The sequence below is a fragment of the Idiotropiscis lumnitzeri genome, chromosome 20 (assembly GCF_059441095.1).
Source record: "Idiotropiscis lumnitzeri isolate Australia: NSW breed Sydney's pygmy pipehorse chromosome 20, RoL_Ilum_1.0, whole genome shotgun sequence".
NCBI lineage: Eukaryota > Metazoa > Chordata > Actinopteri > Syngnathiformes > Syngnathidae > Idiotropiscis > Idiotropiscis lumnitzeri.
In genome coordinates this window covers 10638869-10653018 of record NC_142410.1, presented here as the reverse complement: position 1 = coordinate 10653018, position 14150 = coordinate 10638869, and the positions used below count along the sequence as shown (strand labels likewise).

Here is a 14150-nt window from a genome sequence, read left to right as displayed (position 1 = left end):
AGAGATGGTGTTTGGACAGTGACTGATGACCTCCGCATGGCATCCCTCATGTTTGTCAAGATGATAAAAGCATCTTTGAAAGAGTTCAGCAAGGAACCAGGCTGGTGTTTTCTTAGAAGGGTGATGGATGTTGACTCTTAATAACAGGGGCACGTCGTTAGGAGTTAGAATAAAAGAGTTAAATGGTCATCAGGGTGTAGAGAGTGTTCTTTGCGTCTCTCTGGGCCTCAGGAGAGATTATTAAAACGTGAGTTTAAAAACATGGCATCAGCGTATTCCTAATGATACCGCCAAAAGGAGAAAAAAAACAAAAAACAAAGGCCCTAAAATTGAGCCTTGAGGTACACCGCATTGCCAAAGCACGCATCTCAACTTATAACTTCTCAGTTGTCAAGTGTGACAAGCATTTTTTAAAAATTAGATATTGAATTGAATAAAAACAAATAGTTCCTTGATTTTTTTTTTTTTTTGCTAAACTGAAAATGTTACATTTTCTTCAACTATAAATTCAAACATTACAACACATGAATAAATAATAGAGTTAAAAAAATGCATTCAATTAACCATACGCAGCCCCCAACAATGGAGAACTGTCCCCAATATGACAGACGTGACCTCAGATGTGACTCCATGGAAACCATGAGGGAGATTTTTGAGTTTCCATGGTTTCCCCCATACACACACACACACACACACGCACGCACCCCCCCCCCCACACACACACACACGCCACTGGAGTCGGGTGCCCCACATGCACATTTTAAAGCAAGCAAAATGAAAAGAGTAAGAGATCTCACCTTTAACTTAGATTCCTCACTGGAAGCCCAAATCCTCATCTTATGAGGTCAAGGAAGGGTTAACGTGTCACCTCCTCGTCCGCCCAGACCTCTCACATACTTGGCTTCTGCACAAACTCGGTCAACACTTCAATTACAAAATCACACGACGTCAAAGAAGACTTCACGTGGCAACAGTTGTCACTTTGGCATGTTGACCCGTCATTCAAAAGTCAGCCGACTTTTTTTTTCCCCCCCCCCGGTGATCACATGGGGGGAGGGGGGGGAGTCGATTCCGATTCTAAAAATCATTTTAAGAAAAGTCACAAAAAGCGACCCATTCTGTCTCTTAACTCTGCATCTCATTAACAAACTCCAGTACTTTCGAGGAATGTCGCACATGGGCGTCGCTGCAAAGGACGCCAACTTGTTTGCTTAAAAGTAAACAAAATTAACAAACAAGCGCAGTAAAATCTGGACTGTTGATTTCCAACTTCTTAAAAAAAAAAAAAATCCTTCAAACCTGTTGATCATTTTTAACCATGTTTTTTTTTTTTTATTTATTTGCAAGTGCTGTACAAGGGTGAGACTTAAATAATTCCTGTTTCCAAATGAAAAATACATAAAAGGTCACATCAAATACATTTATACACAACTCATATATATATATATTTTTTTCCAAAAAAACAAATTGCATGGGCCAACGTTCTAACTTTGTGATAACTATAAATAAACAGGTTTGACTGTACAATCTGAAATATTACTACACAATCCTCAGCTTCTGACCCAACACAATTTGACGGGAACGACACAAATATGGACAAACAGCAGCCGCGTATTTATGACTTCATCATCACCATAATCTAACCGGCTTGAGATCAAAGAGGGTGACACACCAAAAAAATAAATAAGGAAACAGTTACTGGGTGTGCGCTAATGAGTGGGGAAGAAATAAGAATCAAAATAGGTACATTACATTGAAGCTTGTTGTTTATGACAACAAACTTTGACGTGCAAGGTCCGCCTTCGCTCGGGATAACATGGCCACACGCCGTTGCGCTCAGGACGGAAGCGCCAAACCTCCTGTCGCAGACCTAAATAAAAAAAACATTTTGGATTGATATAAAAAGGTGTATTCATTTTTTTTTTTTTCAAGTTCGGCGGGCCGGGTTAAAACGTTTAACGGGCCGCATGTGGCCCCCGGGCCGTAGTTTGCCCACACCTGCTTTGGAAGAACCTATGCAGCTTAGTGAGCTCACGTAAAGCCCGATCCAAACTTACTTAAATCTGAAAGGTGGACTTACTCCATGTTGCTTTTGAGCTGGTACACCGTGCGCTTGTCCAGGTAGCGGCAGAAGAGCTTCAGCAGGTTGGAGGGCAGGAGGAGCGGCTCCACCAGTGAACACTGGGAAAGCTGCCCCGCCACCTGGAATATGGTGTCCGTCCTGAAAAAGATGAACAAAAATAGAGGAGAGGCGTCTGAACTGGTCCTAATTTTCGGGAGCAACAAGCTGGAAGTGGTACCATGTTTCAAAGTCACCGATGCTGGGCTCCAAAGGAACACTGGAGGACAGCAATTTCTCTCCGTGGGACAGCAGAGCATAAAGTAGCGAGATTCCAAACTGAGGTGAGGGTGGAAATATTGTTTGATTGAATGCTGTAATCAAGTTAAGGATAGTGAAATCATCCAAGGAGAAGTGCAAAGACCTTGTTCTGGCACACCAGTGAGAGACACTCATTGGCGGAGAGATTCTCCAACGAGGTCAGAACTCGGAGGATCCCGATCAGCTGACTGAAGTTCAGGCCGCCGATGACATTTCGAAGTGGAGGGTAGAGCACTGGGAGATTCTAAATAAAACAAAAAAAAAAAAACGTGAGCCACGATCCGCTCGAGAAAATGCTACAATCGTGTTGCACCTCTTCGGTGTCTCTGCTCATCAGCGTTGGAAGGTTGTTGGTGACGATCCTCAGGATCTTGATGGCTGAATCATGCTTCAAGAACGGCAAGAGGCGGGCAAGAAGCTTTTTGCCCTTTGAGACCACCAGGAAAGGAAGAAACTCCCCTTCGGAATTTCTTAAAAAAAAAAAAAAATATCCTCAAAAAAGCCAATTGGATTCATAGGGAAATTATTAAACGGATTTAAAATAAATTTGCCAACAAAACCCGGCAATTATAAAATTCCAACATTTTTGATAAGTTATTACAAGTGCAAAGAGATAAAAACAAAAATTATTTAAAAAATAAAATATTCATATTCTGCTGACATGTGCATTTAAAAAAATATAGCATGCTTGTTGGAACGACTATAGTGAAATAAAAATGGAGAATAAGGATGTACGTTCGAAATAGTTTCTTAATAAATTAGCACAAAAAAAAAAAAACAAGGTGTCATTACGAAATATTTTGTGTATAATTTTTAGGACAAATTTAAGAATGTAACTCACAGCAGATTTTTGATTATTTAAAAAAATTTTAAATCTTAATTTTTCCATTTTGGATAAAGTATATAAAAAAATTAATTAATTTAAAAAGTAAAAAAAAATAAATAAATCAAGAAGTGAAGTGCTTTGGACACTTTCCAGACAATATATACATTTCATTAGTGTGTGCACATAAAATTAAAAAAATATATATATATTCAATCAATTTTGCAAAAAGCCAATAACTTGAAGCATTTCCAGCGGCGCTGCACAGGAGCACTTGGTCCTATCGTTTACTCACAGGGCATCGTGGTGCTGCATCCTGCAGTAGATGTGCTCCACTTTCCTCTGGGTCTTCTCCAGCAACCTCTTCTCCTCAGGATCAGACAAGACTGCCGTTTTGTTCCTATCCCACTCTTCCACCTCTAACAGAACTATAAACAGCTGCAAGGCAAGAAGAGGCGAAAATGAGGAGGAAAAGGAGAGAGAGAGAAAAAAAAAAAAAAAAAGCATGTCTCCACGCACCTTTTCAATTTCGCTCAGAAGCTCTAATCGTTGCCGCGTCGTGTCTTTGTGCTCCTGGAGAAAGCGAGGGAAACGGATTATTTAAAAAAAAAACATGAACGACGTGGCGGCAAAAATAAAAATCACCTCGAGTGGACCCTGAGCTTGAACGGCGTGAACAGCCCCGATGGCGCGCCGAGGTGAGTAACAAGTGGACACGGCCACTTGACCAAGGGAGCCTTCAATGTGCACCACTGCGAGGACGAAAGTGCAACGAGAACAGCTGAACTTTATTAGGCTTCATTTGAGCCACTTAAAAACAGATCTTCAGAAGACGGCGAGGATAACCTGGCGTGTAGGCGTCCGTTTTGGTGATGTAAGGAGTGGTGAGTTTGGGGGGCTCCCGCTTGCCCCTGATGCCCAGCTCCTCTTCCGCCATCTTGGCTTCCACTCGCCTGTAGTACTCCTAAAACGCCAAACGCACAAGCAAATATAACAAAGCGTGACTGTAAAGGTTTTGCTAAATTTGGCGCTTTCATACCTGGTAGTAGTAATCCTCAAGATACGGATTCTCACTTTGCAGCTGGATCATCTGAAGGCGGATGATCCATTCCTTCTCCTTAGCCGTCATCAGATGACAGTAAGGATCCCAACTATCCAATTTCCTAGGAGTGTGACATTCCATACGATAAAAAGTACAGTCAATATTTCATCATGGCAGATTTAAGCAAGACGGCGCCCCCACCTCTGGAACGGACGTTGTTTTTGGTTAAGCGCACGTTTATGTTGTGGGTGTAGCTGGGTGACTGGGCCGGGACAGCTGCAAATTACACACAATAATTTAAGGACTGAATCTTGAAAATTAAAAAAAATAAATAAAATGTAAAAAATAAAATAAATAAATTAAAAAAAAACTAAATTAATTTAAAAAATAAAAATATATAAAATAAAAAAAAAATGAATCAAGATTTATGCGCCGTCTCCAATGTTCTTTGGGTTAAAAAGTCTCACAAAATGCTTTTAATAACGGAAGTGAACACCAAAGCCATTGAGAATTTTTCGTCCGCCTTTGCTTCGACACAAACCTGATCTGCTGTACTGGATTTGATGAGGGGCTGTAAAAAGGGGACGGCCGCGGTGAGTTGGCCCCAAAACGAAGCTGCATGATTTTGGGAGTGAGTGGCTGCAGGGTGGGTGGGCATGGCCGGTTTGTGGGATACCCAAACCCACCCGTCTGATTAAGAAAAAATAAAATACGATTCATGTATTGGGACAAACAAATTTACCTTTTCGGAATGGATACGAGTGCATCTACCTGATTGTAGTGCTGCCTCGGGGTCAGTGGCTGACGGGCAAAAGGGGGGCCTGGCATCATGGGCACCTACACAGACATGGTTCAAATGATATATTTTTATTTAACCTTTTTCATAGTTTCCAGAAGATGTCAAGTTGCGTTGATAAAAAGGAATTCTCCACCTGTGAGGGGCCTCTCAAGCCAAACTGCCGCCTTGAATAAGGCCCCCACGTTTCCCCTCCTCTCCTACCCCTGAAGCAGGAGGCGGGATCCAGGAAGTTGGAGGTCAGATGTTGATCTCGGCCTCCGTGGCCCTCAATCACACACACTATAGCGCTGTCCTAAGAGACAGAAGCGCACGGGATAAGGAAACAAGTCTCGAGACGCCGAGACTTCTGTCATCCTCACCTGAAGTATCGATCCAGTCACTCTTCTGGCCTTTCTGTACGATGGTTCCGTCCACTACAGGAACAAAAATGAAAGCCATGAAAAACATGCAAGAGAAAATAACTCGGCAAAACGCACTTACGTCCTCAAAGGTGTGGTGGAACATGACACTCCCACAGTCCACGATAGCGCTATCCAGACTCTGGAGTTCAAAAACAAGAGGTGAGCTGAGGAAGAAGTCAAAAAGCCAATCCAAACATCACCTTGAGGCTCGGCCGGCCCTCCACAATTCTCATGACTGCGGGGTCTTCGAAGATGTGACCCCTGCTCAGCCCCCTCCTCAAACCTCGCCCTCTGCTTCGCTGCAAGTAATGGGGCACCCGGACAGGAGGAGAGGGCGAGCTGTGAGGCGACGGAGGTTTGAGGTCAGGCGGTGGCGTGGGGGGCCGAGGCGGAAGGTCCGCTAACCCAAGGAGGGTGCCGTTGGGCCCGTTGAGGGTCACCTGTGCGTCTACATCTTACATGGACAAACAGAAGTCACAATCAGTGCAATTTGTTACACAATGTGCCAATTTTCCTTTGCAGATGTTGTTGTTTAATGCTTCACATAACACTTTTTTAAATTGTTTCATTGCAAAAAAAAAAATGTCTCAACACACCCATGCCAAAAGTCTCCTCATTGTGGATGTTACGCTCCTCGTCCTCCTCTACCATGACCTGCAGGAGCCCGCAGTCCATGCTAGTCTCGGCCTCCTCATCACTCCACTCATCTCCATTTTCAGGCCACTGAGGCTGTTGGGACTCTTCAACCTCTGCGGCCACCTCGGATGACAAAATACAAGAACCAGTCAATCGTATATTCATATGACATTCGCAAGGAATTTCAGGCATATTAAATTTGCCATTGGTATCTGGAGTGTGTTTTTTTTGTCTACTACAAAATTTCATTGTCTATTTTAAATGTCATTGTTTTGCCCTAATCTGAAAGATAGCACAGTATTAGCCTGATTTACCTTCCCTTAAACTAATCAGATATCAAATTCATTTTCACAGCGACAGTTACGACGTCACGATTTTTCCATCCCCTGATTGGTTGGTCGGGCAAAACCACTTACACCGCAAACATTTAATTTAACAAGCAGCATCTTCTGTGATTATGATGAATGTAGTCTCATGTTTTTGTCAACAACAACAACAGGTAGAATAAGTCCACATTGAAGGTTGAGCGACACTGCATTTAACAAAGATACACACCCAAAATGAGGGAACGACTTCATTTGCTAAACCTGATGGAAAAACTTCCTTAAGTGTTCTTCACTTACTTTCGTTTGCTCTGAATCACTCATGGTGTGTTTTTTGTCTCTTTAATGCTGCCGGATCGGGTTAAATGTCGTCCCGGTTTCACTGCTGGTAGCGACTCACTTTATTTAAAGTTTAATTGAGCTCACCTGGGCGCGACGGAACGCGCTACGTCATCACGCACATTCGTAAGCAGACGCATGGCGAGTTTTTAAAAAAAATGCAAATGGCGACATCTAGTGGTCAAAACTAGCATTACATTAGGGTCACTTGACGGGACAATTTATTAGGTACACCAATACCACTACGTTGTACGTCATTTTGTCCCATTCTGTAAATAATAGTCACGAAAATTTATATAAAATTAATTAAATATTTACAAACGTCATAAATTATCTTCGTAAAGGCCGATTTTTTTTCAAACAGCTCTTCTATAGTTGCATGCTCCATGGCATGATTGCACCCGATATAGTGCTCAGTCCAGTTTCCTGTAAAGATAAGCGCAAAAATGAAAACACAAGTGACGCATAGTGAAAATGTGTTTTTTTTATTCTTTGGAAGCTTCTTTGGCAAAGTGCATAGAGTATTTGTGAAAGAATAATGTCATCTGATATCTAACGTGTGAGCTTAATTGGTCCTACTCAACATGTACTATACGTACATATCTTTGGTCAAAAATAATGAAAATCCATTGAATCAGCACATTATGTAAACAATACAAGCATGTAAAAAAATCGTTGACATTATTTTAATTGTTTTTGTTTAATTCAGGGGTGGCCAACGTTGTGCTCAAGTTGTGCATATCAAATTTTTAACCACTTTTTTGGAAAATAGAAAATTACTTGGGGCTCATTTTATTTTCAGTACAGTGCTCCCCTGCATATTCACAGATTTTAGAAGCGAAACAAAATTTGCTGCTTTTGTGCTCAGACGAAAGCATTGTCATATATTACCATTAATGTAAAAGTATTGCTTTGGCGCCATCTCATTGCGAAAGAACTATGTTGAAGTTACTGAGGCTTTTCAAATAGTGCTTTGGTGCCCTCTTGTTGCCATGATTGCATTAGCTGAAAAACTTCCCTATTGATATTTTTCTGCTCAGGCCAAATCCATGTCGAATACAAAAGTAATACTTTGGCGCCGTGTTGTGACATCTTCAGACCATGAAATATGTTGAAGTGAAGGGAGGAGCTTCATTTAGTGCGGCTATAGCCTGCTATTAAAAAATAAAAAGTGCTCTGCTGCCATCATGTGGCATCTATAGGCAATTGCAACTTTTTTGGCTGTGAGTCAATTAGTCTTTTTGCAAGTATTCACTGAAGTCTTCAAACCAAGAAAGAGACCAGCTCCGCCCTCTTTGCCACCTTATAAAATGTCAAAACAACAACAACAGAGAGGAGGAGGAGGAGGCGTTGGTCCGCATCCTCAGCCGAAGAGCTTGATGAAGCATGGGTGGCAGTAGGGCTTGTTCTCCTGCTCCTTGAAGCAGCCTTTGCTCAATGGCTTGAGGCAGAAGTGGCACACCAGGTGGTGTGGGTGGAACTTGGCCCCCATGGCGGTGACGCAGCGGCCCAGGATGGGCTGCTGGCACGCCTGGCACACGCTGCCTCGCGACTGATGGTAGTGGGCCTCGCACAGCGGCTTGCCCTCGTGCTCGAAGAAGCTGCCGTTGACGAAGGGGGTGTAACACTCCTGCGGGGGTGGAGCGAGAAGACCAAAAGTCACATGAGAATCATCAGTACAAGAGCGAAAGTTGTTGTTGTTTTCATTCTTTCAACTTTTTACACCAAGTACTAGCTCAAAAAATATGTGCTGACTTAAATATTCTTAAATCTACTGCAATACTTCTCAAAATATCACCAAAATAGAACTCTATGAAACCACCAATAAAAGTGACTTAAATGCACTTAAATCAGTGTTTCTCAAATAGTGGGGCAGCCCCCCCTGGGGAGGCGCATGTGACCCTAGGGAACATGCTTTTTTTACGCCGTACTACAATAAAGTGTAATTGCTCCTCCACTCCACTAGTTGGCAGTGGTGCTCTACTTGACTATTGGTGTTGGTTTGTTTTTCAAGGAAAATGCTATTTTTTTATAGTTGCGGCCGAGAGTGGGAGGTGGGGTGGGGGCGTGAATTGTTTCTTCTTGCAAGGGGGGGGGGCATAACAGAAAATAATTGCAAAACACCAACTTAAATCTACTGAAATATTCCCTCCCCCAAATCCGAACATTGTGTGATTCATGCACGTACACTCCACGTGGCACACTCACCCTGCACACGAAGCACTGTGGGTGCCACAGAGAGTTGAGGGCCGAGATGTAGTTTTCCAGGATGGGCTGGCTGCAGCCTTGGCAGCGGGAGGCAAACAAAGTCAGGAAGCACTGCTGGCAGTACTGCTGGCCCTCGCGGTCATGGAAGCCTGAGAACAAGAACGTTGCAGCACAAAAGTGATGAAACCAACCCCCCCGAGAGGTGAGGCCTGTGTGCTCTTTGGATCAGTACTTCTGCTTTTACAACAATATCTGTAATTCCAAACTTAAGCCAGCGCTGCTGTTTACCTTCTTCGCCAAACGTGCTACTGCACTTGACGCAGCAGAAGCACTCCGGATGCCAGTTCTTGTCCAGGGCAGTCACCATTTTCTGAGTGAGCGATACAACGCCATCTTTTAGACCTTTTCCAAACGATCCGGAAGACGCAACGAGAGCGCTTACATTCAGTATGGGCTTGTTGCAGTGCGCGCAGTGAGGGGAGAAGAGCGTGAAGTAGTCGGACTCGCAGTACGGCCGCCCGTCCTTCTCGAAGAAGTTGCGGCTGCCCAACTCGATTTCGCATTCCGTGCACACAAAGTGCTCGGGGTGCCACACTTTGCCCAGGGCCGTCACCACCTGTGTGAGGGGGGAGTCACAAAATGAATTTTGTTGCGCCCAAAAAGTAAAAATAATAATGGGGGCGACAGGACTCTTCTGTTCTGCATTAAAGGTGCCCACCTGTCCGACGACCGGCTTCTGACAGGCCGAACAGTTTCCTTTGGAGGAAGTTTGAACACCTTGCCGGCTCAAGTCGGATTGGAGGAGCCCCAGCATGCTGTCCAACGAGCCGCCCGATGAAGCTTGTGGAGGGACCACCAGCGGCTGCTGCTGCTGCTGCTGCGGCGGCGCCGGCGTCACTGCTGCGGTTGTCGCAGGTGATGTCATGATCACCGGACTAACGGGCACAGCCGGCTGACGTGAGAAAAATACTTTTATTTTTTCCAGTGAACATTCGTATGTCAAGTTCTGTTCTTTTGAACAGAAAATAACTTTGGTAGAAGTTAGACAGCTTGTAGATGTTTACGGGAATTTAGTAAATGTCCTAAAATGGATGACATTTACGCTAGTGAAGTATAAAAAAAAAAATCAAAAGACTAAGTGCTATCACCGGGGACTACCAAGTGATTTCATTCTGACCCGATGCAACGTGACGCATCATGAGGTCAAATAAAGGTCGTTGTGGCTCAAAAAAGCTGTAACGGTCTCGAGCATTTTGGCTTGAGACAGAATGTTAGCATGAAGCTAACGGACGTTCACGCAGTCGCAACACGGTTGTAGCGTGGCTTATTTACCGTCTTTCGTTTTCACGTCACTACTCACTGTGCTTTGGACACGGAAGTCGGAGAGAGACGCCATCAGTTTGTCCAACTCCAGCGTGGCGGATGTCGCTGAAGGCTTTGCAGAGCTGAGAGAAAATACACAATGACAATAACCTAATCAAGGTGCGCTCTGTGTTGAAGCACTCTAAATGTCATAAATGGAATTTTTCCCGAAGCAGTTTCTGTGAATAAAATAAATTTGATAGAATTCAATGATTTTGGTGTTACTTGGAGACAAGGGAGTCTTTATCCTTCATCTTGTCATCTTTAGACGTGGGAAACTGGGCCAGGATCTCATCTGAAAAACATGTGATAAGAATTAGGTGAATTTTCTTACTTGTGACAACAAAGAGTGAGTGTGCTACGACTACACTCCACCTGTAATGTTGAACTGGGTGGCGTTCAGCTCCTGCAGCAGATGGTCGAGTTCACTCAGACCTCCTCCGAGCAGCGAGGAGGAGGAGAAGGCGGGAGGAGGTGGAGGAGGCGCATCAGCTGAGCGGGGAGAGCGGGATTTACACACGGTGCTGTAAAACCGACAACACAAGCAGCGAGTGAGGAATGATTGAAAAAACACATGACAGCTGGAGGAAAACAAATGCATTTACCTGTATAGTTTGTCCGGGTTGGAATTCTGGGACGACTTCATGGCTGCCGAAACCGTCTGAGACGACACCATAATATCAAACGTAAGGATTCCCAGAGCGGTAAAAAATGTTCATACAGTACACGGGTGATAAATTGTTACTTTACAATCCTGGACAAGCGTGATTCCCTACCTTTATTGAGTCAAGGCGCGTGTTTTATCTCATTAGAATTTCATATGCACAATACCTAAAAAAAACTATGCCAAGTTTTATGTTGAATCATCGCGTTACATGAAGACTTAGTGTCCCCCCCCTAGCAAGAAGAAAACAATTCACCCCCCCCACCACACACTGTCCGCCGCAACTTTAAATAATAGCATTTTCGTCACGAAACAATCCTACACCGTGGGGTTAATATTCGGTGCGCATAATGGGCAATTGGGGCGCTACTGCCAACCAGTGGAGTGGATGCGCAATTACACTTTATTGAAGTTCGGCGGGGGAAAAAAGCACGTTCCCCAGGGTGACACGCGCCCCCATCAGCATCCCACTTTAGGATCAACCTCATCAGCGATATAAGAGCTTGTGGAAAAAAAACAACAACTCAAGTCTGGTTAGGAATTGAATTACATTTGATATCTATGAGCCAAAGCATAGCACAAATAGTAACAAATGGTTCCAAACGCTTCTCAGGCAAACCCTTGATAGGAAGTAGGTGAAATTCATTCAGCACCTGCTGCGGGGTGTAGGCGGGTGGCGGTGGGCGGACCTCGGTTGGGTTGTGCAAGGCCGGGTCGGCGTGTTTTGGCGGATCTGACGTGAGGAGCACCGGGCAACGAGCGAGAGGGGAGCCTGTGCTCTCCAAATCAGCCAGGAGGGCATCTGTGTGGAAGAGACGGACGGGAATCCAAATTGAAAGGGTTGAGGAAATGGATGGAGTCCGGTGGCAATGTCTATTCTAAGCACAGATAGATAACATGCGGCGTGCCCCGGACAGGCAGTAGAAGGACATGCAAAGACAGTTACGTACCAAAGACAACAATACGCGGACTGAGAGGGTAGTTAAGCGGCTCAGGCACTCCTGAGGAGAAACGAGACAGCTTCACAAACTCGTACCAAACACCATGAAGGCTTCACAAATATTTTCAGCAGAACAGACATGCCAGCATGGAAAGGATGCAGAGGAGGAAGCGTGTTTGGCAGTTGATTTTGTATTTCCATTCGACAACCCCCCCCTTTCACACACACGCACACGCACGCTTGTAGCTTTGCCGCCGCATGACATCATGCACTTCTGTGTACTAATGATTCATTACAAGATTGCTGGTTTGCATTAGTTCTTGGACATTTGAAGCCATCATAAATATTGTGGTTCTCCACTTTTTTAGAGAGGCGCTTCAGTCCCATCCGTATTTTTTGCTTATCTATGCTGCATTGATACTGTGATAGGCCCCAACACAGGCGATCAACATGCACACACTCACGGCTGACGACACCAGCCCAAAACCCTTGTCCACATGCTCCCTGTCCCTCTTCTTTCTTGAACTGCGTGCACTCAAGGCCTACAATGAGGCACTCTAAACCCGAAGAATTGGACCGCACGCTGATTGTCAAGTAGGAGGGAAAAAAAAAAATCACATTTCTCTTTCTTCCGTCTGTGTGCGCGCACTCACGCCTGACGACGAGGCGTTCTAAAGCGGACTATATAGTTCTCAATCTTTGCTTTGGCTTGAATGGGGTATAAATGTTGACATTTCATATGAATTTTTGACGATTTGAGTTGTGTGAGGTGTTCAATATAAACGGCATTCCTCCCGCCATTGCTCATCTGCCCGGCATGATTCACAGTCCCAGTACGAGTGTGTGGCTAGGATCATGTGCACAATCTACAACTACCCCCCCCCCCCAGCTCCTCCTCCCTCTTACACACATTCAGTCTGCACATATAAGGAGGTAAAATTCTCCCAAAGGGAATTATGCCCATATTTAGAGCGAGCCCATCCAAATTGTTTGTCTTGGCCACTGCAAGCAGCTTCCTCTCTCAACACATTAACTTACAACAGAACATATTTGGTAGAAAAGCACATAAAGTGGACCAAACATGGCCACTACGAGACGAGCCAGCCGATCTAATCCAGATGTGCTGCCTTTTGCTTGGCGGCATCCTCATGGCACTCTGGAAAGCAAACTCAATCAGTGCAAAATAAAAAGGTCTAATTCCCTTCTACAAGAACTTTGTGGGTTGTTGTTGAGGGAAGTAGCAGCACGGCCTTGGGCTATTTGCGGGCATAGTCCTCCCCACCTTCTCATTCTGCTTTTCGGGGACAAGAGGAAGTGTCTTGTGGCTTTTGGAAGATGAGACTTTATCAGGTCGGCGCTTTCTCAATCCATCATAATGTCATTTACGAGCACGAAGAGCGTGCGCACGCCACATCGCTCCACAAGACAAAGACGACTGGCTGGATGAGCGATCACAAGCCTTCATTGGACTCCCAACTTTCTTCAGAGACACACAACACTGCTGTCTTACATGGTAGGGGGGTGGGTGGAAGAAAAATCAGACGACCGAGCGCCTGTACAGAGCTAATTTCCTGCAGGACGGCCCAAAATACAAATAATAACTCCCCTTCGAAAAGAACAAGACATTCTGACTACTTACCCAAATCCTCCATGGTGGAACACCCCAGCTTGGTTCCTGTGTGTGTGTGTGTGTGTGTAATATGGACTGGCGCTATTGTCTAGCTGCAATAACTTCTCATGCACCGTTATTCGCCCACACAGGAGGAAGAGGAGGAGGGCGTCCCGTCTTTTTTTTTTTTTTTTTACTTACTCCTTCCCTCTTCCTGTGTAATGCCTCCTCGCAGTCGGGAAGGCGTTTACTGAAGGGAGGGAGGGAGGAGAAAAAAAAATGCGGTTCCCAGTCCGCATTCCCTGGACACATGACGTCACCACACGACTGTCTGTCGAGAAACATTCCCGGTCTGCGAGAGAGACAAATTGAATTTAAGTGGCACTGCGTGCGAATTGCACAAACAACTGTCAGGAAAAACGTGCATTTATGTCTTCACGTGACGTAATTAAGGGTTTCAAGCCAGATGCCCCCGACATTAAATTTCAGAGTCCGTGCACAATATCCAAAAATCTTAGTTGCCCTGAAACTAAACGGAAGTGTAGAAACAATAAGTGATTTCTAAAAAGTCTTCAAAATACCAAAACGGCTTACTTTAGCAAGTCCTAAAATGTTTTATTTTTT

At 44.5% G+C, this 14150-nt stretch overlaps 2 protein-coding genes across 5 annotated transcripts; both read right to left on the bottom strand.

Moving 5' to 3' along the window:
* Positions 1–1306: 1306 nt before the first annotated feature.
* Positions 1307–6851, bottom strand: patl2 (PAT1 homolog 2). 2 transcript variants are annotated; one of them, XM_088285391.1, is made up of 19 exons: positions 6705–6851; positions 6042–6204; positions 5646–5899; positions 5525–5584; positions 5404–5457; positions 5178–5336; positions 5017–5082; positions 4787–4935; positions 4447–4521; positions 4243–4366; positions 4050–4167; positions 3849–3955; positions 3723–3776; positions 3499–3641; positions 2694–2850; positions 2484–2624; positions 2301–2398; positions 2081–2221; positions 1307–1870 (listed from the first exon to the last, which is right to left on the bottom strand). In XM_088285391.1, the coding sequence occupies exons 1-19, from the start codon at positions 6726–6728 to the stop codon at positions 1837–1839; spliced, it is 2121 nt and encodes a 706-aa protein (XP_088141517.1). In that variant the 5' UTR covers positions 6729–6851; the 3' UTR covers positions 1307–1836. The 2 variants fall into 2 exon arrangements, with proteins under 2 accessions (XP_088141517.1, XP_088141518.1); XM_088285392.1 differs by having other exon boundaries at positions 5646–5893.
* A 388-nt stretch (positions 6852–7239) lies between these two features.
* Positions 7240–13777, bottom strand: LOC148317674 (transforming growth factor beta-1-induced transcript 1 protein-like). 3 transcript variants are annotated; one of them, XM_088284327.1, is made up of 12 exons: positions 13557–13777; positions 11928–11978; positions 11631–11779; positions 10919–10974; positions 10689–10837; positions 10539–10608; positions 10312–10396; positions 9670–9903; positions 9394–9567; positions 9240–9321; positions 8952–9100; positions 7240–8373 (listed from the first exon to the last, which is right to left on the bottom strand). In XM_088284327.1, the coding sequence occupies exons 1-12, from the start codon at positions 13567–13569 to the stop codon at positions 8107–8109; spliced, it is 1479 nt and encodes a 492-aa protein (XP_088140453.1). In that variant the 5' UTR covers positions 13570–13777; the 3' UTR covers positions 7240–8106. The 3 variants fall into 3 exon arrangements, with proteins under 3 accessions (XP_088140453.1, XP_088140454.1, XP_088140455.1); XM_088284328.1 differs by lacking the exon at positions 11928–11978 and having other exon boundaries at positions 13557–13775; XM_088284329.1 differs by lacking the exons at positions 11631–11779; positions 11928–11978; positions 13557–13777 and adding an exon at positions 11090–11221.
* Between the last annotated feature and the right edge of the window lie 373 nt (positions 13778–14150).